We start from the raw sequence: 18,744 nt of genomic DNA on the forward strand, positions 1-18,744 counted from the left end.
CGCTATAGATTAGAAAGACCAGCGAATAGACAAACACCAGAGATTCAGCCGTGAAGGATCAATAGATTCAGTTTGAAGAGTCGGACCAATAAGCAAATTGCCAAGGGTCCACATTGACAGGCACAATCGTCAAGTCTAACTCAATCTGTCGCTACCCAGCGCTGTAGGGCTGCTAGCTTACACTCGAGGGCTGTGGCTGCGCCTTGTTGCAGATGGAGATGCAGGGCATATTGAGAGACAGAGACGATGACGAAAGTGATTGATCCTTCGTACATGTTTATATAAAGACGATGTTGTCTACCTTGAAAGTAAGCCATGTTTGAGCCACAGTCTACAAAACACTGTTGTACTTACACCGGACTTGACACCAATACACCATGGCAAACCCAACAAAAGACAATCTCTATGGCTATGATGCCAACAAGATCCTTCCCATTATTGCTTCGGTGATAATAGGAATATCACTCATAGGACATTATATTCAGAACACGTAAGTCATCGTCTAGGATGGATAAGCCCACACAAATACTGATTTGAGATAGTCGATACAAATTCTGGCGAGTTACATTCTTCATGTTCTACGCCGGTCTGTTCTTCTGCATCGGATGGGCAGTGAGAGCTATCTCAGTACGGAAACCCGACAGTCTTCCCTTATACATGATCTCGAGCATCTTCATCTACCTCGCTCCTCCGGTATACTCAGCTGCCGAATACAACACTCTTGGCCGTCTAATGCACTATCTGCCAATGCACTCCATCATCAACCCGAACCGAATTGTGTACATCTTTGTCTTCTTGGGTTCTCTTGTTGAGGTTCTGACTGCCATTGGTGCCTCATGGATGGCAGCTGGTAATGGTCGACAGGATGAGGATCGCCTAACATCTGGTGCAACCTTCATGGCCATCGCGGTTATCCTCCAAGGGACAATCGAGATCGGCTTCATTGCCATGGTCGGAGTTCTTCATAGGCGATGTTCCAAGGCCGATATGTTGCCTTCGAACGTACGAACTCTGTTCATCATGCTCTACGGCACCTCGATACTCATCCTCATCCGCTGCGTCTTCCGCGCCGTCGAGACGTTTGAGCTCAGGGACATTCTCTCTAGCGGAGAAGACAACAGCAACGCACTTATGAAACGCGAATGGCCTTTTTATGTTCTGGAAGCCATTCCTGTCGCTCTTTATACGTACTGGCTGAACATTATCCACCCTGGGCGATATCTACCTCACGACCAACGTCAATACCTCGACTTTGATGGCAAGACGGAACGCATGGGACCAGGATGGATCCATAAACGGCACTGGGTGATGTTTATCGCAGATCCGTTTGACTTCATCGGGATGTTGTCGATGAAGAAGAGAGATCCTTATTATCTCCGCCCGAATGAGTGGCCTGAGACGAATAACTGTTTTGCTCAGGGTAGAGGATCCAACGTCAAGCCGGGAAAGTACAAGGCGCTTTCCAAGAATGAATCGAATGAGTCGAGTGTCTGATGTAATGGTCGGGCAGGGGTGAGCAGATCTCGATGGGGGATCGTGTTTGAGATATATACCCTCTTGTATAGTATAGTAACCTTACTTCTCTTTTTTTCAAAGCGTCTGTATGCAAGATAGATTTATGATAGCTTAAAATTCATCACATTCTTAGTGTAAATATTTGTCAAGTTTAAGCATACTTTAGGATGTAATTATGGTGAGATTAGTCTTCTTTTATCATGTTTAGGCTTTTCTCGTCCCGACTATCAGGGTCCGATTATGTGATTGATGGATTCCGAGATGCATGCGGACGGGAATAAATTTAAACATGTTTGTTAAGCTTACCTTATGTGCCTCACAAGATAAGTCCCTCTTCTTGGCTCTAAATTTGGGCCATGAAGGATCATGTCATCCATGGATGTACTATATGTAAGCGGGACGATCGGTGACTTCATTGCCGGATGCGGCCCCACATGCATCCCGACAATGACGTCGCTTGGCGGGCACTGACAGAACTCTTGGCTGCGGTTGGTTTCCTTGGCCACAGGGGAAAAAAGTCCGACGGCTGAAGGACGTCATTCGCAAATCACAGCTGTAAACCGCTGTAGTTATTAGCGGTTACACCGCATTACATGACCACCCCTGATGGATGATAACGATGGAGTTGGGATAGCTGATTCTTTAGTTGCTAGCTGCTGTACCGTTGCATCCGCACGTCAGACCCTTTTATCGTTGGGTCTCCCCCCGTCCGTCTCATCAGGATCATGCTACCTTGGACCTCTAAATAAGTATCATGGCAACCCGCCCGCCTCACACTATTAGCTTAAAAACTAAACTTTGCCACTGAAATGGGCCCTTTTCTCCTTATGATCGATCCTCCACACATTTTTTCCAGTTTCTCCTTAGGACCAAGTTATCTGGTCTGGTCTGGTTTAGCTTAATCTCCAGTTTACCTCACCTCATTCTCGACTTGGCCATTTCCTCTTCCTCCTCTCATCACTGCCATCGTCACCAACACCACGGCAACATACCACACCGCATCACTAACTATACAACAATGCCTGAGGTGCGTAGGGGCAGCCTTGCGCCAGTGTCCGACTCGGCCCTCTCGTCGACAGATGTTCCTGAAGCTCCCGTGATCTCTCGTCCCTCGCAGTCTCATCAATCCTCGACTGATCGTGTGCGATTCAACCTTCCAGAAGAAGCAACTTCACCAATCTCACCGCGAGAGCCCCTCGACTCAGCGTTTGCAGAATTACCTCGACGGACATCTGAAGGTGCTCGGCGAACATCCGAGGGTGCTCGACGGAACTCGGATGCTCCAAGAAGGAGTTCAGATGCGCCTCGAAGAAGCCTGTCCTATGCCCAGCGACCCCAAGCAGACGCATACTACGATTCTCGAGCCGCTACTCAAAAAGAATATCGACGACGAGCTACAACATTATTAGAGTACTACGACGAAAACCCCCATCTGCTACCGCAGCTCCCGTTTACATGGCATCATGGCTGGAAGCGCTGGCGACTCTTCATCTTCGCATTCCTGGTCTTTGTCGACGCATCCGCGGTCCCGATAGCTCTATACTACGGACTCAAATATGCAGGGGACGTTGAAGGATGGATCATCTTTGCGGTAGTTACTACAATCTGGGGTGGTCCCACGTACTTGGAATTCGCCATCCGCACCCTCCGATTGATCAAGGTGGATAGGTTCTACCGACCGCTAGGAACGAATCACCGGTGGTGCTTCGATATGCTGACGTACTCTTCCACCCTTACTATTTTTGTGGTTACTGCTTTGTTCATCATTGGCAGTGCCCCTCATAATGTTTGGTTGAGAGTGCTATGCATGCCTGCTCCAGCTATTCTTTACTGCTATGGCGGTGTTCTGTTCCTTATTACGCTTTACCACCAGATGAACTGGCCAGCTCCTTTCCGCATCAGCTCAACTGCGAAGGGAGAAAAGGTATGTTGAGAAAATAAAAAAAACTAGCAGTTGCCATATGCTAATTCTATGCAGGTCTTACCAGGTGTTTACTACTTCATCGAGGATGTTATCGCGGTTAATGCCCTTGGTGGCCGGCCGTATCGGGAAGCATTAGCAGCTCGATACAAAGCTAGCCCACGTTTCCGAGAGATGGTCTACAAACAATCCTGGTTCTGGTCTATCCCGGCGCTAGTACTCGCCGTCCCCCTTACCGTCATATCCGTCATTCCACAAGTTCCGGCAACCGGCGCCTATGGTGTTGCGTGGGCGGTTCCATTCTTGTGGGCCGCTGTTTGGGGTATCATCACCATCAAGTGGTGTAAGAGAGACATGAAGCGGGAGAGAGAAGAGTGGGAACTTGGAGTTGACCCTGAAAAAGAGATTAAGAGAAAGGGATCATCTATCGAGACGGCATCATAGTGGGGGTGTGAGAGTTTGGTGGTGGTGATTTAATAGCGAGCATGGTGGCATACACAATATCCGCAGGCCTTGGGCGTTTAGGAGTGAGAGCAGCACTAACGATAACGATCAGAATGAAGTGTAGCTACAGACGATGTCTCCATTCCATATCTGTACATACATATATATCTATTGATAGCAACAAACAAACAAACCAACATGAACGAGAATCTGTTATCATATCACTTGAATCACTTGGAGTTGCGCATTAGCCCCCAGTTCTTAGTCGTGCGCACCACTAGAGCGACGCGTGTCTGTCACCACAACCACCATCATGCTACTGTCATATCAGCACAGCCCCCAAGTCTGAGCCAGCAAATAGATAGTATACAGTCAAGACGGTAGATCTCGGGGAGTCGGTACTAAATGACTCCGAAAGAGTGGCATTTAGAACGGGTCTTTTTTGGTGTCTCATTGTCTTATGACTTTGACTCCCGATGAAGCCGAAGTGTCGGGCCTGTGCATTGATATCAAAGTTTAACTGGTGATGGCGGCATAGTAATCCTTGTCAGGTAAGGTTAATTCTTGAGAGGTCATTGGAAGCTATTCATTGGTGAATTTTGTAATGTCATCTTGAGCACTGCCGAGGTCAATCATCAAAGTTGCATGGTTGTAAAGAGAATGTTGAACTCGTCAACTCAATAGGGTCCTGGTACTAACAACAATTAACCAACTCTTTGATAACCTAGATAGAAGTTGTACCAGTAATTCTGACAAATTCTCTCTCCTGATCTTTCCAGACCTTTTCCACAAGACCTTCCCTCTTGAAACCATCAAGCAGCTTGACAACTTCACCCGAAGCACTTTCACCATCCCAATCAACGCTATAGACACCACTTCCCTCATTCCCATCAGTACCAACAGCAACCTCTTCCTCTTTGATACCATTCTCGCTACCCTCTTTACCAGGATATCTCCCAGTCAAACACAACCACGCATGTCTCTGTCCACACTCCTCCTTAGGTAACCACTGTCTCCTAACAGTCATGCTGACCTTGAACCAATACTTCATAACCTGCATCATGAAACCGTCTCCACTGCGGATTAGGTTTGTATCAACAGAGCCAGGGAAGTTGTGAATGAAGGAAACTTCTGGTGATTGACGAGCCAGTGCTTCCAGGGACAGAGTCAAGGCTGAGCACATGTGTCCTCGAGAGTTGTGAATGCTAGTGAAGGGGATGTTGCGAGCTGCTATATCGTCGGAGAAGAGCTTACCTTCGTGTGTACCAGCCATGACGCTTATTACACGACGAAGAGACGGGGCCTTCTTTAGAAGTGGGAGGAGATTGACTGCGAGACGGTTGCGAGAGTAGATAGTTAGGCCGGTGACCAGAGGCAGTCCTTCTTCGGTATCTAAGTCTATCAGTATACGCAAAGTAATGATCAGATGGCTTTATAGGAAACTTACCAACGCCAATTCTTAGTGTCCCCTGACTTAAGAACAAAACATTCAAGACTGTCTCCTTGCTTTTGATATCCCGACAAACCTCATCTACATTCTTCAACAAGCTCATGTCCTTCTTAATGAAGATGTATTCTCCTTCGGGATTCAACTCCTTCAGCTCACTTTGTAATCCATCACCCGCTTCTTGAGAACGACCGATGTAATAGATCCTGGGTCTTGTAGTATATTTGGCAAATGCTTTGAGAGCTGCCTCGCCAATACCTGCTGTCGCACCAGCGAAGATGGCGACGAGGCCAGCTGGGAGCTTTGAAGCAGCTGAGGCGTTGGTTTGTTGGACTTGGGAGAGAGAAACCATTGTTGACAAGCTGATAAAATAGATGGCTCCAAGTCTTGATATTGACTGGAAATAACTGGTTCTTTTATACTGCTTTTGACTCCCTCGTTTATGGACTCTGATAGTCTCACCAGCTTCAAGTATACCACATCCAATAGCATCACGACCTGAATACGAAAACTGGTTAGCGCCAGGAATGTGGTGGAGCAACCCTCAGAAGGATGAAACCGAGTGCGAAGGCTGGAGTTAACGACTTATCACTGAAGGCCGAAGGAAGCACGTCACAATGTATTATGACGTGTTTGACTCGGTGCTTGTGTTCGTCATAAGTTATGCTGAGCAACAGATGAACCAGTCCTGATTAGTTGCCAACATGCGCCCTCATTCCTATGACGCAAATACCTTCAGCCCCTCAAACACATGTTCTAGAACTCATCAGACTTATTAGACCAGCTATTCAGGCAAGTAAATTAAATATGCAAAATGACTTATAGTGTCAGCAGCCCACTGCTCGCTTCAACATACGCTATTCCTAAGAATGCACCCCCATAAGAAAAAGGATACACAAAAGAAACAAAATGATAACGCCGTATCCTCAAGCCTGACTCAAACCAGGCTGTTTACCCTTTCCAAGGGTCTAATATGCCATGTTGTTATGTCCTAGCCGTTGGTACAAAAGAAGTTGATATATAATACGGGTGGGTGACAAATGAAATGTGTTTCGGTTCGGTTATGTCCATGTCTGGTCTCGTATCGTCTCATCGTTGATGGGCCAAATCGACAGGCCGCATCATGCATTATGAATACCGCTCATGAAAAGTTACAATCCCCCCCCCAAAGACGAAGAAGATATAATAATGTCGTGATCCCCTTTTTACAACTGCCCCATCATTTTACCCCCCCATCTTCCTCCTCATGTAGTTCATCCACTTTGTACACCCACAGTTCATTGCTCAGGGCGGGGAGGCTCGGCCTGCCATCCATTGATATATGCCATCAACCCCATGCCAAATAGTACAACGCCAAGCATTGAGGCATATGGTAGCGCGGCTTGGAGGCGCTGGTCCTGTCCACGCACGACACCCTTTTGGGTTGCTGGTGTGATCGTGCTGGCCCGAGACAACGTCGGTGCGTCCAACGCTTCATCAGCAGTAGCGGGGTCGACGGCCTCTGCTTCTCCAGTGGCGCTTTTAGAAACCCCAGAGTCAGCATTAGACTCGCCAACAACAGCACCATCGGCATCAGCGTCTCGCTTCCTCGACCTCGATCGAGCTTTCTTCTCGGCTGCTTCTCGAAGTGCTTCCTCAGCACGGAGCTGAACGACCATCTCGGCGAGCGTCTTCCTATCAGCATCTCTCTCTGACTCTACAGTCTCACATCGTTGCTTCCACTCTTCCATCTGCTCCTTCATATCCCGCATCTGACTCTCCATCATGTCAATTCGACTTTGAAGAGCAGCGGCTGTCTCTTGTGCAGTATCGACAGCAGGGGTCTCGTCATTAGCCTCTGGTTCAGGAGCTTCGGAGACAGACTTGTCTTCTGTGGCTTCAGACACCTCTTCCGAGGCTACGCTTCCAGGTACAGCTGACCCGTTCATATGCACAGTCGCGGACTCTTCCAAGCGCTTGGCGAGCTCTTCTGCTTCCTCTCGTGCACTCCTCTCCTTCTGCAGCATTTCTTCCAATTCCCGCATCCGTGCTGTTTGTGAGTCGATATCTCGCTTAGCGTTGTTGAGAGCCTCGGTAAGTTGAACAATCTGGCTGAGATTATCAGGCCGGACAGGTGAGTTAGGAGGACCAGACTTCGGTCGCTCAGTTGGGCCACGCTTAAGTGAAGGCACATCAGGCTTCTCGGGAAGAGGCTGTTGGGGAGGGGGAGCAGGAGGATCAGAAAACCGTGCTTTGGGGTCGGCACGGAATGGCGTCCCCATCCCATTTACAATTGATTGAGGTTTAGAGGGTTCAAGGCCTTCGGGCTTCTCAAGGTCCTTGAGGTCGTCTTTGGACAATAGTGTGTGGACGAACTGATTAGTGCGGCCCAGATCCTGTGCTTGAAGTCGAGCATTGCGCATTTCGTTCTGAAAAAAATTAGCCTAATCATCGCAACGGATTCGAGTATGACGTACCGCAAGCCGTTTTAATATTTGATCAGTAGCAACAGGGGTAAGAAAGAAAGGTCTTTGCTGTGGCATTCCATTGGCTTGCATGTTCATAACACCAGCGCCATTGGGCATCATGCGACCATTGCTGGCCATAGACGCATTACTGTTTGTGCGGCCTCGCAGCTGCATAGGCCCTGAAGGCATCATCATAGCGCCATTAGCTGGGTCGAGGTCGCCAAAGTTCATATCCATGACATTGCTCGACGCGCTAAGAAAGCCAGCATGCTCAACCTTGGCAGCCACTTTGTGGTGGACGACTGTTTTCTGATCTTCGCTGACAATGTCGATGCCAAGCTCAAGATGATCGGAAGTCTGCAGTTCATGCGGCTCGGATTCGCGATTTTCTTGTGATAGACGAGTACCGTTGACAAAGGTTCCGTTCGAGGACTTGACATCTCGTATATAAATTTTGCCATTGCGTTCCGCATAAATTTCAGCGTGTTGTCTGGACAGCACTTTACTGTCGAAGAAACCGTTGGTTGGGGTCGGGATGGTCTTTTGGTTTGTTTGTCGGCCTATACGGAGGCTTTCGGGGGCAAAAGGAACAGCGATTGTTTTTCGTTCAAAGGTACCGTTGAGTGATAATAGATATAGAACCGGTTGGCCAGGAGGAACTTGTTCGGCACTCATGGGCCGCATCATTCCTTGAGACGTCATCTGAACCTGGCCAGGGCCGGCCTGTACAGGCCCATGGGCCGTAATCATGCCTTGACCTCTGCCAGCGGGCAGTCTAGACATGTCCTGTTGTTGAAATTCCCCTTTTCCTGGCGGCCAGGGGGCTTTCGGTTGAGGCCGTTTTCGAGGTGCGCCGTTAGCCGACCATTGGGTCAAATCTGAAGTTGAAGACAATGGAGTGCCGCCATTAGCGTGGGAACCGTTCGAGGCAACTGTGGTAGCAGAAGAGTTCGAAGATGTCGAAGAAACAGACGACGATGAGTTGGATCGAGTAAGGGTCTTGCGGGGCGCGAACATGCCAATACCACCTCGACCTTCTTCCGAATTCATTTGATGGTTCCCGTTAATCGGACCCCATGCTGGTCTTGACGTGGAGAAGTTTTGTGGATTTGCGACTGCAGTCATGAGGATAATTGATGCTCAGCGTGTTGCGGCCGATAAACGCAGCGTCGAAGATATAAAGATGCCGGATATGGAAGTAAGACGTGTGCGGCTCGCGCGCCTAAGAGGCTGATGTCACTCCACCGGCAGGTCGGAGGCTGAATGGATTTATGATGGCGGGATCGAAAAAAAACGTTGTAGTTTTGATGAAATGCGATTGAATTTCGAATACTTTAAGGTGGCTTGACGTTGCTGGTGGACAAGAAAAATCATGAGCTCGTGGCTGGGAACAGGTTTTGGTAATGAAGAATTGAGGCGATCGGCGATGACCCCTTCGGACCAGGGACAGGAGGTCAAGAGGCGAGTCGGGCCAGCGACAGCCAAGATGGGTGCTTCACTCACCAAGCACAAGGATATCGCGATGTCGGAATAGGGTTTCGCGTCGCAATAGACGATAGTTCAGAAGGCTTCAGGGCCGTGAATGAGTTGATGAGAGGTTGCCGTAACAGTGACAGTATGGGGGAGGTCTCGCTAAGCGCTGCTTGGCGTGTTGGCGTGTTCAAATTTGGAGCCCCCGGTCGACAACTCTCAGCTCAGGCACACGGAGTACAGAGCACAGTGGAGCACACGCCCAAAGACTCTGGCATGTGCTCACAGCTCGCATAACCCCAGCACCACAAGAAACAAAGGCTTGAGCGTCAGAGATTGTCTTGTAAGTGAAAGATAATTGCCTGAAAAAACCACAAACCATCAAATCCCTCTTGCGAGTCGGAACCGCCTAGTGGAGCCATATCTTGACCCACGAGAGGGACCACGTGACAATTTCTTCACAGTAAAGATATGTCACCTTTTTGTCCCGCACTGTACGGGACAATGATCCGTGCCTCAAGTCCCGCACCGACCTTTCTCCGAACCCTGATTCCACTTTAGCCATTTAGCCAATGAGAGTAAACCTCGAGAGGTCATTCGGGTTCGAGGAAAGTCGTCGTATGAAGAGAGCTTCATCAGCAATTGCTATACTTTGCGCTGCGCCATTTCAACAAAGTTCGCCGACCACGATCGATAATTCAGCACACGCAACAACTCACAAACCTTGCATAGAGACCTACCACGCTCGCAATGCCTCCCGTCGCTCCTATCAATGCTGGCCAGCATGGCCCCTCCAACGTGGATAAACGTAGGCTGATATCATTCTCATGGCATTGGGTGTTGGCTAACGAGTTCACAGTCAAGATGGGTGCCATGATGGGTGGAAGTACGACCTACTCCTTGTTAAGCTCTTGTTCGCTGTGAAAGATACTGACATGGCATAGCTGTTGGTGTCATCATGGGTTTTGTCTTTGGTTCGTCTGCAACTGGGTGCGCTGCCTCAGCTCTGAGGTCATAACTAATGATGACCAGGAACTGTCAACATTTTCCGATACGGAGCCGGCCCTAACGGCATTATGAGAACCCTCGGTCAATACATGCTTGGCTCCGGAGCAACTTTTGGGTATTTCTGACACGAGCCCCAACGACTTACACGAGTGCTAACCACGGCCCTATAGCTTCTTCATGTCCATTGGTAGCGTCATTCGATCCGATGCCGACCCCAAACTTCACGAAATGTACATGCGAGCTCAACGTCGGCCTATAATGTTGATGGCCAACCCCGCGTGGAGGAAATCATGAGAGCAGCATATCATACGAGACGAGAGCAATACCCAGTCGACTTCGACTTCCACCCTGTACAGTCTGGCATCTGATGGCCGCAATCTGTAAAATACATATCAAAATTATTTCGAAATGGACCAATCTATTGTCAAGTCTCAGGCCCACCATCGATACGGTGCATCAGACCAGTCAGAGATGTCTGTTGGTCTCACGATGCGAGGGTTTTTTGTTATGCTGTCAGACCTTGCAGACCGCTGCGTTTTCCGGGTTCAAGTGACCCGATTATATGTGACTGCATTTAAAAGATTACACAACAATCTTTGAGAGGCGGCGAGAGAGCTGTGGCGTTCAACATAAGCCCTTAGCCGTCCAGGTTACATTTCCTTACAAACATGATCGACACACCACTACCCGTACGCGACCCAGCATGTTGGCCTACCCCACAGCTGCTGATACGAGGTGACAACAACAACCACGCTCGATGTTGTCGAGCAGCTGGAAGTTCTTGACGCTTAAACTTTCCATAAGCTAACCGCTTTGGCTCATGCAATTTAGTCAATGGCGTTCAATAGCTTGTTATCGCATCCTCTTTTTTGCATATGCAGGAGGAAGTCAACCCTGCTTTTGCACAACTGGCGCCATGCTTCTTCGCTATTGGCGATCGGTCCAGTGGTCTGATGGAATTGCTTTTTAGAGGACAGCTGAGAGCGAACTCTAAGTCTCACAACTTATGCATATTGAACAACATCGTGCATTGATGTCATATTTCTTGGGTTGTGTGTCAGTGATTGTGCTGTTACATCGAGTTGAATCGTTGTTATGCGGTCCATTTGAAAGCATGATCACATGCCTTTGAAGCTGACATGCTGACTTTGCTAGGCTCTTTGACGTCTGGATTGCTATCTCTCGACATTACGAGATTATTGATCAGTCGATCACAATTGGCGCTTTTATGGCAACAATTACCAAATGAGGAACCCCCCCGGCTTACACGCTTTTGAATTGTTGGAGCTTGCTGTTGTTGGGCTGCATCGTGCAGTCGCCAATCATGACTGAGCAAACTCAAGACAAGGTTAAATCTACTCGATCGATGCTTGCCCTTCTACATACAGTCAGAAATAGTTGGAGAGGCGGTTGCCTTCAGGGCATCAACCAATGTCTGAACTTTATTTTCTGACGCTTGTCTCGTGAACTGGCACTAGCTTATCACGCTTGGTCCCAACGCCAATATCAGCAACTTTTGTGGGCAATCTTTTCGTATTTCTGCTCGAATTACTTACTGCTTAAGCTCAATTGGACCCACTACGTTTCTTTTACGTACCTGACTACTCAGAAAAACGGTCTGCCTGAAACGCCTGTTCAGCTGTCTAGGATCATTGCATCTGTTGGGCGGGACGGGCTACGATCTGGGTATACCCCAGTTGCAAATCATCAAAAATGCTTAACCATAACACGGCAAGTCGAGATACGGATGTTCAAGATGTACGACCCAGTGGAGATCTCGTGTCTATTTTCCGCATCCATTGTCTAAGGCTGAGGCAACTAAGACGGCGGTAATTCCGCCACACCAGGCACACCCAATATCCCTACCACAACATCCTCACATCATGGGCCGGTGAAGCTTGACGTCTTCTCTCTGATAGGGCAATATACTTTTACGAATTGCACTTTTTGGTGTGCTGACCGTCATCATGGCTTGCAGCTGTCCTGGTGCATGTAAGGCCTCGCCATGTCGTCCTCTCTCACCCAACTCTGGTCCTCAACATGACTACAACACCTCTTATGGATATGGGACTCAGCCATGCAGGCTTAGTCCATGATAACCGAGAGTAGTCAAGGTTGACCCGTATGCGATCGCCCGTTTCTCGCAGATGAGGCTTGATCCCGCGGGTCTTCGGCACATGCCTTGTCCTAAGATAGAGGTTCCTTCTGCAGTGGCTGTCGATGGACTGAGCTCATCAACACGCCCCTCTTGGCTATATAGACCAGTGTTGGTTCCTGTGAGAAGATGGCACATCTCAGCACCCTACCTCCATAGAGACTCCTCGCTATTCAAGGCCTCTGTGCAATATGGGTAATACCAACAGCAGTCCATTCAATCTCGGGGACCTAGGACAATTGTCCCAGTTGCAGACTAATGGGTAAGGCACTATGCTGCCGAACATCTGTATATATGAACTGATCTATTTATAGGGAGTCCTCGTATGGCACGTTTGATGCACCTGACCTGCCAACTTTCCTCACTGACAACCCTACTCCTAATGGCTATCCTTGGAGTACCATGAATTCCCAAACCAATTACTATCAGGACCAACCAAATACTGGAGTCATTAGGAGGTACGACTTCACTGTCAGTCGGGGGATGATCGCCCCCGACGGCTATGAGCTGTCCACAATCCTCGTGAACGGGCAATTTCCTGCGCCTCTGATTGAAGCAAACTGGGGTGACACCATCCAAGTCACTGTTCATAACGACATGGACGATGAGGGTGTTTCTTTGCATTGGCATGGTATCCTTCAGAAGGGAATGCCCTGGGAAGATGGCGTTCCAGGTGTAACCCAATGCCCGATCCCACCTAAAAAGAGTTTCACATATCAGTTTCTGGCCGACCTGTATGGAACAAGTTGGTACCACTCTCATTATTCCGCCCAAGTTGCTGCTGGTTTATTCGGTCCATTGGTCATATATGGACCACGAGAAAAGAAAGACTACGACATCGATATTGGGCCTGTTATGTTGAGTGATTGGTACCACAAAGAGTATTTCGACCTTGTTGAGGAGATAATGAAACCCGGCGGCAATGGGGTTGTTCTTTCTGACAGCAATCTCATCAACGGAAAGATGAACTTCAACTGCTCCAGTGTGGCACCGGGAGACAAGACGCCCTGCAAAAGCAATGCTGGTATCTCCAAATTTCGTTTCAAGCGCGGTAAAGTCCACCGCTTACGTCTCATCAACCCAAGCGCCGAAGCCATACAACGATTTTCTATTGATGGTCACACAATGAAGGTCATTGCGAATGACTTTGTTCCAGTACAGCCGTATGATACCAAAGTTGTAACTCTTGGAGTTGGCCAACGCACAGATGTACTGGTCAGAGCTGATGGCAAATTGGACTCATACTGGATGCGCAGCAACATTTCTGCCATCTGTAGTCTGGGTCGTGCCCCAGCTGCTCTTGCAGCAATTTACTACGATAATACAAATCAGAAAAAAGCACCCAAATCACAGGCTTGGGACATCCCCGATCCAGGGACTTGCGCCAACGATGATTTGAGTATAACAAAGCCTGTGATGAAGCTGCCTTTACCTCCAGCTGACAAGACTATTGAGCTTGATATTAGCTCATTCAAAAACGCAAGCAATGTCACGCTTTGGACGCTGGGAGGAGTGGCTGCAAGGATAAACTACAACAGTCCAACTCTGCTCCTCAGCAAGCTTGGCAATCACACATTCGAGCCTGAATGGAATGTGATAAATACTGGAAAGGCAAAGAGTGTAAGGGTGGTTGTCAATAACAAGACTCCCGTGGCGTGAGTACTCAGCAAAATGGATGCGGCTCCTTACAGTTACTGACAATGAATTCTGCTTAGACATCCAATGCACTTACACGGCTTCAACATGTACGTCCTACATGAAGGGCCAGGTTCCTGGGATGGAACAATCATAAACAGACACAATCCACAGCGTCGCGATGTCGTTCAAATTCGGGGCAATGGTCATCTTGTAATACAGTTCGATGCCGGAGAAAACCCGGGTACGTTTGCCTCCCCTGACTCACTCAGCCTTATGATAATCATCCCTTTCTGCGGTCACGGTTGCATCGTGCTGACACGCATTTGCTCATAGGTGTATGGCCGTTCCATTGTCACATCGCGTGGCACGTCTCGGCAGGATTTCTCACGCAGTTTCTCACGAATCCAGATCAAGTCAAGAAACTACGTATACCGAACGTGGTGGCTGAGACGTGTCGGCAGTGGGGACACTGGACACTTTCAAATATCCCGGCACAGATCGACAGTGGACTGTAAGCAAATGTGATCCTGGGGTGTCTTCTCTTCGTTCCTTGTCATTATTTCGTAAAGTTGGTGTCAGTCTGTATGATGAGCATGATGTGATATGAGATCAGGGCCAGTCTGATTCAAGGTATATTCTCCTATATACGAATACTCTATAGCAAAAGCTACAGCATATGTCACGTAACATGGAACTTAGTAGCATGGTAATGATAAACCAATTCTTTCATTAGACTGACTCTCGCATTGATCTAGTCAATGTGGACTATCTATGTAACCGTACCCTATTGCATTTCATCGTGATCAACATAAAGAAACTCATCTAATCATCTACCATCAGTGTATAATGAGCAGGAAGTTGCAACCTTTTACACCGACCCCATTTTCGTACACCTTGAAGTGTTGGAACGCCCCATCTGTACTCATAGTACTTAATGAGTAACTACTTCTCCTCGTTGCTGAGAGCTGCTGGTACAGTTCCTTCTTTTGTAGGCTCTGCCTTTGGTGTCTCTGCCTTTGGTGTCTCTGCCTTTGATGTCTCTGCCTTTGGTGGCTCTTCTTCGGGGGTTTGTGGCTTAGGCGGCTCTGTGACTAAAGACTCTGTCTTGCTTGCTTCGGCTTCGAGCTGCTCAACTTGGGCTCGATCTAGTTTAGGTTGTTGAGTCTTGGGCGCCTCCTTGGTATCAATTTCCAGATCTGTAGTAGCTGTAGCTGTTTCTGGTTCTCGTTGCTTGTCGTCGTCCTTTGACTTTTCCGAAACAGTGGGACCATCCTTATGCTTCGTGGGCTCTTTTTCCAATGGCACGCCTTCGTCACTCTCGTCAATAACGACAGCACCAACTTCGGCGGCCAAGCGCTCAACCTCATCCTGTACATCATCCTTCTCTCTACCGCCGAGCTGTCGATCTGCCTCAGCATCGCCCACGGTCTGTCTCCAGAGCTTCTCAAGCTCGTCTCGCCAACCAAGCGCATTAGCAAGCTTGCGAATACCGGCATCGCAATCGCCGAGCTCCATCACATCATCAGATCGGGTTCCGATTTGGCCCACCTTTTCCATGTTGAAAAGCACACGGGGCTTGCCCTCTTGCGCCATGCCTGGGAGAGCAGCGAAGGGGTAAACGGTGAGACTGGTACCCACGATCAAAACTAGGTCGGCCATGGCTACTTGATACGTATTGTTGTCGAATGCCTTGGGCAGAGCCTCGCCAAAGAAGACAATATCTGGCTTGACAAGTCCCTTGCACCCCTCCTTGTCGCAATGAGGAACCTTGCCTCCAAAGACGTGCTCCTTCATCTTCTCATCCGGGTATTCCTCCTTGCACTCGATGCAGCGCTGTGTCGCAAAGCTTCCATGGGCTTCAATAATCTTGTCCGAAGGTACTCCAGCTACGCGCTCAAGGCAATCGATGTTCTGCGTGAAGAGCATCTGGAGAAGACCCTTGCGGGCGAGGAGGGCGATGAAGGCATGCGAGACGGTCGGAGAGAATTTCCCTGGATATAGTTCGTTCGCTAGAACATAGAAGGGCTCGGGGTGGTTGCGAAAGTAAGAGATGTCGAATACGGCTTCGGCGTAAGGCAGATTGAGGCGGGCAAGGTTGGCATAAAGACCTGTTCCGGGCGATCGAAAGTCGGGGACTGATAGCTTTATTAGATATGTTTTTAGTTTGACGCCAGTTCAATTACTCACTTCCAGCAGCAGTGGAGATACCAGCGCCAGTCAAGACAACAATTCGCTTGCTCCGACCCGTCTTGATATACTCGGCGACAGCATCAAGGCTCCGCTCAGTGAGTGTTACGGGCGGGCCGCCATAACTCATAGAGGACTCTTCCTGGCCCATTTTGCGATTAAACCAGCGAGAGCCACGCGGTCCAGGCTTATTCTTGTTTTTGCGTCTTCGACCTATTTTGACGGCAATGAAAGCAAAAATAATGCTGCTTCCTCTAGTGATGCTGATTGCGCATGCATGCAGAATGCAGGGTGGGAGTAGGCGGGCGTCAAGGTGGGGGATATTCTGATTTACATCATTTTTTTACTTGCAGTCTTATCGATAAGGATATAAGTGAGATACATGCTTCAAGGCAACAAAGAAATGAGTCGTAGCCTAGACAGTAATCGAATCCTAGACAAGATGTCATTGCTAATACGATTTTCTGATAGGATGCCCATGTTAACATCACGTCATCATCGACGCAGTCATCTGAATAAACGCCACGGCTGCTGCATGCACTTCACATAGAAACCTAAAGCCTGTTAAGGCCCGCACGAGAAGAGTTCAGAACGGACTGGACAAAATATGTATAATTCCAGACACTTTGCACAATCCCGGTATGACTGACTCTCCGTAACTTTAATCCCTATTGCAATAATTATGCTATGGCTGTTGTTCATGGCCTGCATGGCCTCCATAGCAGCTCATCATAACTGGTCCATCGCGAGGCACCCGCTGTCAAGGCTTGAAAACATTCAAGGTTTAAAGTTGAAGACGATGAAATTCAAACAATCCCTTCCTGACGACAAACGCCTCGTCAAAGGTCTATAAGCGAAAGTGATAACGAGCAAGCCGATCCGCCCGCTTCCCATGACAAATGTCAGGCCCAGTCCAATCCCAGTCCAATTCTGCACACCAACGCCTAGCAATGCTAAAAATTCCCTTACGCCCGTTTCCACCATTTGCCGTGAGCCAGTCCTGGCCACTTTTCCTAACCGTGACGCTCTCGAGCAGCGGCGAACTGCTCCTCCTGTAGACGAGCGAGTTCCTCCATGGACATGCCACTGTTGGCAAACTTGTCTGCCTTCTTCTCTCGACCCTGGTCATTGTTAGTCTTTGCCAAATATGCAGAGGGGAAATTGTGGGCTTACCTTTTGGACTTCCTTGTGCTCAGCGGCTGCCTCGAGAACAGCAGGGACCATGTCAGTGAAGCCTAGTTGCTCGAGAGCTTTCGTGATATGATCGCAGGCGATAGTCTTCTTTGCTTCCTTCTCAGAAATCTCGTTCGCCTCTGATGAAATAAGGGTAATGAACTCGACACAACATTCGATCAAGAGGTCGCGAGCCTCTTTAGCGAACGCCACGCCTGCCGATGGGGGAAGAATTTCAGATACAATCTTTTGAACAGTGGCTGCAACTAAGTTAGTGAATGGTTTTTTTTTAATAGGAGGAGCACTGTGACATACCTTTCGGGAGCGACAAATCGTCGTTAGCTATAAGACAAAATTGTTAGCCAAGGCTCTTGAAGCAGACACGAAAAGCAGACCAAGTGTTCCACTGTCGTATTTGAGCCAGTACCTGGTTGATGCTGGTAAAGGCATCGCGAGAGACAAGCTGTAAAAAGAAATATGATATGGGTAGAGTATTTGAGATAGACAGTGAAGTTTGAGATGAAAAGTAGATACGAAAGTGTGGTATGTTTGTAAAGTGTCGATAGTGATGAAAAGGGTTTCAAGAGATTGAACATGATGAGAAACTTCTCGGTATAGATCAATACAAGAAAAAGTTGAACGAATGTTATTCACAACACTGTGAGTTCCACCCGACAGTGATGCATTGTCGTGATGGTCATCACGGGTTGAGAACTAAGACGTAAGGTGTGTATAAACGAGACAAGCAAGAAACACAAGATCAAACGAACAAATGAGAAGAAAGAAAATACTTGCCTCCAAACTCGTGATCAGACATCTTGAAGAAGCAAAAATCAGTGAATCAGGGTGGTGATGAAAGGTGTTTGCGGTTGACTGCGTATTTTGGAGATATAAACGAGTATACACCAAAGACGCGGTTATTCAGAGACGGTGGCTGGCCGAGTGCAACGCGAAGACAAAATCCCAGCAAACAAAAAATATAATAAAAAAGAGAAGAGAAGAGAAACGAGATCTTCTAATGATGTATGTATCCGTTGAGAAGCCTGTATGTTTCACTGTTGTTTGAGTGCTGTTGTTTTATATTGGATCTTGATGATGAGCTTCACTTTTGCTTGTCAGGCTGAGAAGGAGACAGACGGATGGGATGGTTACTCAGGCCCATGAGTGGTGGGGCAAGCCTCTTTTGTATCTGAAGAGCTGCTGCTGTTTTTTTTGCGCCGCGCTTGTAGCCAAGTCTCCACCTGGAATCTCATTTGCTCAGTGGAATTCATTCATGGCAGTGCCTCCAGCACCAGTGGAGGAGCCTCAGGTCCCAAGGCTGCTGTAACTGGACTGTAAT

The 18,744-nt window shown here is 48.3% G+C and overlaps 8 protein-coding genes across 11 annotated transcripts; 4 read left to right on the top strand and 4 right to left on the bottom strand.

The window, feature by feature from the left end:
• The first annotated feature begins 282 nt into the window (after positions 1–282).
• On the top strand, positions 283–1,731 carry FOXG_06017 (uncharacterized protein). The gene is made up of 2 exons (XM_018384507.1): positions 283–490; positions 543–1,731. Exons 1-2 carry the CDS (start codon positions 378–380, stop codon positions 1,492–1,494), a joined length of 1,065 nt encoding a protein of 354 aa, XP_018241610.1. The 5' UTR covers positions 283–377; the 3' UTR covers positions 1,495–1,731.
• Positions 1,732–1,909: 178 nt separating this feature from the next.
• On the top strand, positions 1,910–4,198 carry FOXG_06018 (uncharacterized protein). The gene is made up of 2 exons (XM_018384508.1): positions 1,910–3,439; positions 3,494–4,198. The coding sequence occupies exons 1-2, from the start codon at positions 2,534–2,536 to the stop codon at positions 3,878–3,880; spliced, it is 1,293 nt and encodes a 430-aa protein (XP_018241611.1). The 5' UTR covers positions 1,910–2,533; the 3' UTR covers positions 3,881–4,198.
• A 406-nt stretch (positions 4,199–4,604) lies between these two features.
• On the bottom strand, positions 4,605–5,679 carry FOXG_06019 (uncharacterized protein; the record flags this gene model as incomplete). The annotated part of the gene is made up of 2 exons (XM_018384509.1): positions 4,605–5,272; positions 5,328–5,679. The coding sequence occupies 2 exons, from the start codon at positions 5,677–5,679 to the stop codon at positions 4,605–4,607; spliced, it is 1,020 nt and encodes a 339-aa protein (XP_018241612.1).
• Positions 5,680–6,604: 925 nt separating this feature from the next.
• Positions 6,605–8,899, bottom strand: FOXG_06020 (uncharacterized protein; the record flags this gene model as incomplete). Its single annotated transcript, XM_018384510.1, has 2 exons — positions 6,605–7,735; positions 7,784–8,899. The coding sequence occupies 2 exons, from the start codon at positions 8,897–8,899 to the stop codon at positions 6,605–6,607; spliced, it is 2,247 nt and encodes a 748-aa protein (XP_018241613.1).
• Positions 8,900–9,994: 1,095 nt separating this feature from the next.
• Positions 9,995–10,546, top strand: FOXG_06021 (uncharacterized protein; the record flags this gene model as incomplete). Its single annotated transcript, XM_018384511.1, has 5 exons — positions 9,995–10,052; positions 10,104–10,130; positions 10,189–10,218; positions 10,277–10,367; positions 10,423–10,546. The coding sequence occupies 5 exons, from the start codon at positions 9,995–9,997 to the stop codon at positions 10,544–10,546; spliced, it is 330 nt and encodes a 109-aa protein (XP_018241614.1).
• A 2,052-nt stretch (positions 10,547–12,598) lies between these two features.
• Positions 12,599–14,560, top strand: FOXG_06022 (uncharacterized protein; the record flags this gene model as incomplete). The annotated part of the gene is made up of 4 exons (XM_018384512.1): positions 12,599–12,669; positions 12,722–14,062; positions 14,123–14,286; positions 14,379–14,560. 4 exons carry the CDS (start codon positions 12,599–12,601, stop codon positions 14,558–14,560), a joined length of 1,758 nt encoding a protein of 585 aa, XP_018241615.1.
• On the bottom strand, positions 14,319–16,559 carry FOXG_06023 (NAD-dependent histone deacetylase SIR2). Of its 4 annotated transcripts, none has more exons than XM_018384514.1 (3): positions 16,233–16,559; positions 15,075–16,180; positions 14,746–15,044 (listed from the first exon to the last, which is right to left on the bottom strand). In XM_018384514.1, exons 1-3 carry the CDS (start codon positions 16,381–16,383, stop codon positions 14,988–14,990), a joined length of 1,314 nt encoding a protein of 437 aa, XP_018241617.1. In that variant the 5' UTR covers positions 16,384–16,559; the 3' UTR covers positions 14,746–14,987. The 4 variants fall into 4 exon arrangements, with proteins under 4 accessions (XP_018241616.1, XP_018241617.1, XP_018241619.1 ...); XM_018384515.1 differs by having other exon boundaries at positions 14,751–15,059; positions 15,090–16,180; positions 16,233–16,522; XM_018384513.1 differs by having other exon boundaries at positions 14,319–16,180; positions 16,233–16,535.
• Positions 16,560–16,828: 269 nt separating this feature from the next.
• On the bottom strand, positions 16,829–18,559 carry FOXG_06024 (negative cofactor 2 complex subunit beta). Its single transcript, XM_018384517.1, has 4 exons — positions 18,201–18,559; positions 17,721–17,747; positions 17,406–17,665; positions 16,829–17,353 (listed from the first exon to the last, which is right to left on the bottom strand). Exons 1-4 carry the CDS (start codon positions 18,220–18,222, stop codon positions 17,246–17,248), a joined length of 417 nt encoding a protein of 138 aa, XP_018241620.1. The 5' UTR covers positions 18,223–18,559; the 3' UTR covers positions 16,829–17,245.
• Between the last annotated feature and the right edge of the window lie 185 nt (positions 18,560–18,744).

This window comes from Fusarium oxysporum, chromosome 2, assembly GCF_000149955.1.
Source record: "Fusarium oxysporum f. sp. lycopersici 4287 chromosome 2, whole genome shotgun sequence".
Classification (NCBI taxonomy): Eukaryota; Fungi; Ascomycota; class Sordariomycetes; order Hypocreales; family Nectriaceae; genus Fusarium; species Fusarium oxysporum.

What these genes read in the sequence shown, in the direction of transcription:
- FOXG_06017 (XM_018384507.1), top strand. Translation starts at nt 378, where the DNA reads ATGGCAAACCCAACAAAAGACAATCTCTATGGCTATGATGCCAACAAG. An exon ending in GGACATTATATTCAGAACAC is followed by an intron (nt 491 to 542) that starts GTAAGTCATCGT and finishes GATTTGAGATAG; the next exon opens with TCGATACAAATTCTGGCGAG.
- FOXG_06018 (XM_018384508.1), top strand. Translation starts at nt 2,534, where the DNA reads ATGCCTGAGGTGCGTAGGGGCAGCCTTGCGCCAGTGTCCGACTCGGCC. An exon ending in CAACTGCGAAGGGAGAAAAG is followed by an intron (nt 3,440 to 3,493) that starts GTATGTTGAGAA and finishes AATTCTATGCAG; the next exon opens with GTCTTACCAGGTGTTTACTA.
- FOXG_06023 (XM_018384513.1), bottom strand. Translation starts at nt 16,383, where the DNA reads ATGGGCCAGGAAGAGTCCTCTATGAGTTATGGCGGCCCGCCCGTAACA. An exon ending in TATCTCCACTGCTGCTGGAA is followed by an intron (nt 16,181 to 16,232) that starts GTGAGTAATTGA and finishes TAAAGCTATCAG; the next exon opens with TCCCCGACTTTCGATCGCCC.
- FOXG_06024 (XM_018384517.1), bottom strand. Translation starts at nt 18,222, where the DNA reads ATGTCTGATCACGAGTTTGGAG. An exon ending in GTCTGATCACGAGTTTGGAG is followed by an intron (nt 17,748 to 18,200) that starts GCAAGTATTTTC and finishes TTTGTCTTATAG; the next exon opens with CTAACGACGATTTGTCGCTC. An exon ending in AGCACAAGGAAGTCCAAAAG is followed by an intron (nt 17,354 to 17,405) that starts GTAAGCCCACAA and finishes AACAATGACCAG; the next exon opens with GGTCGAGAGAAGAAGGCAGA.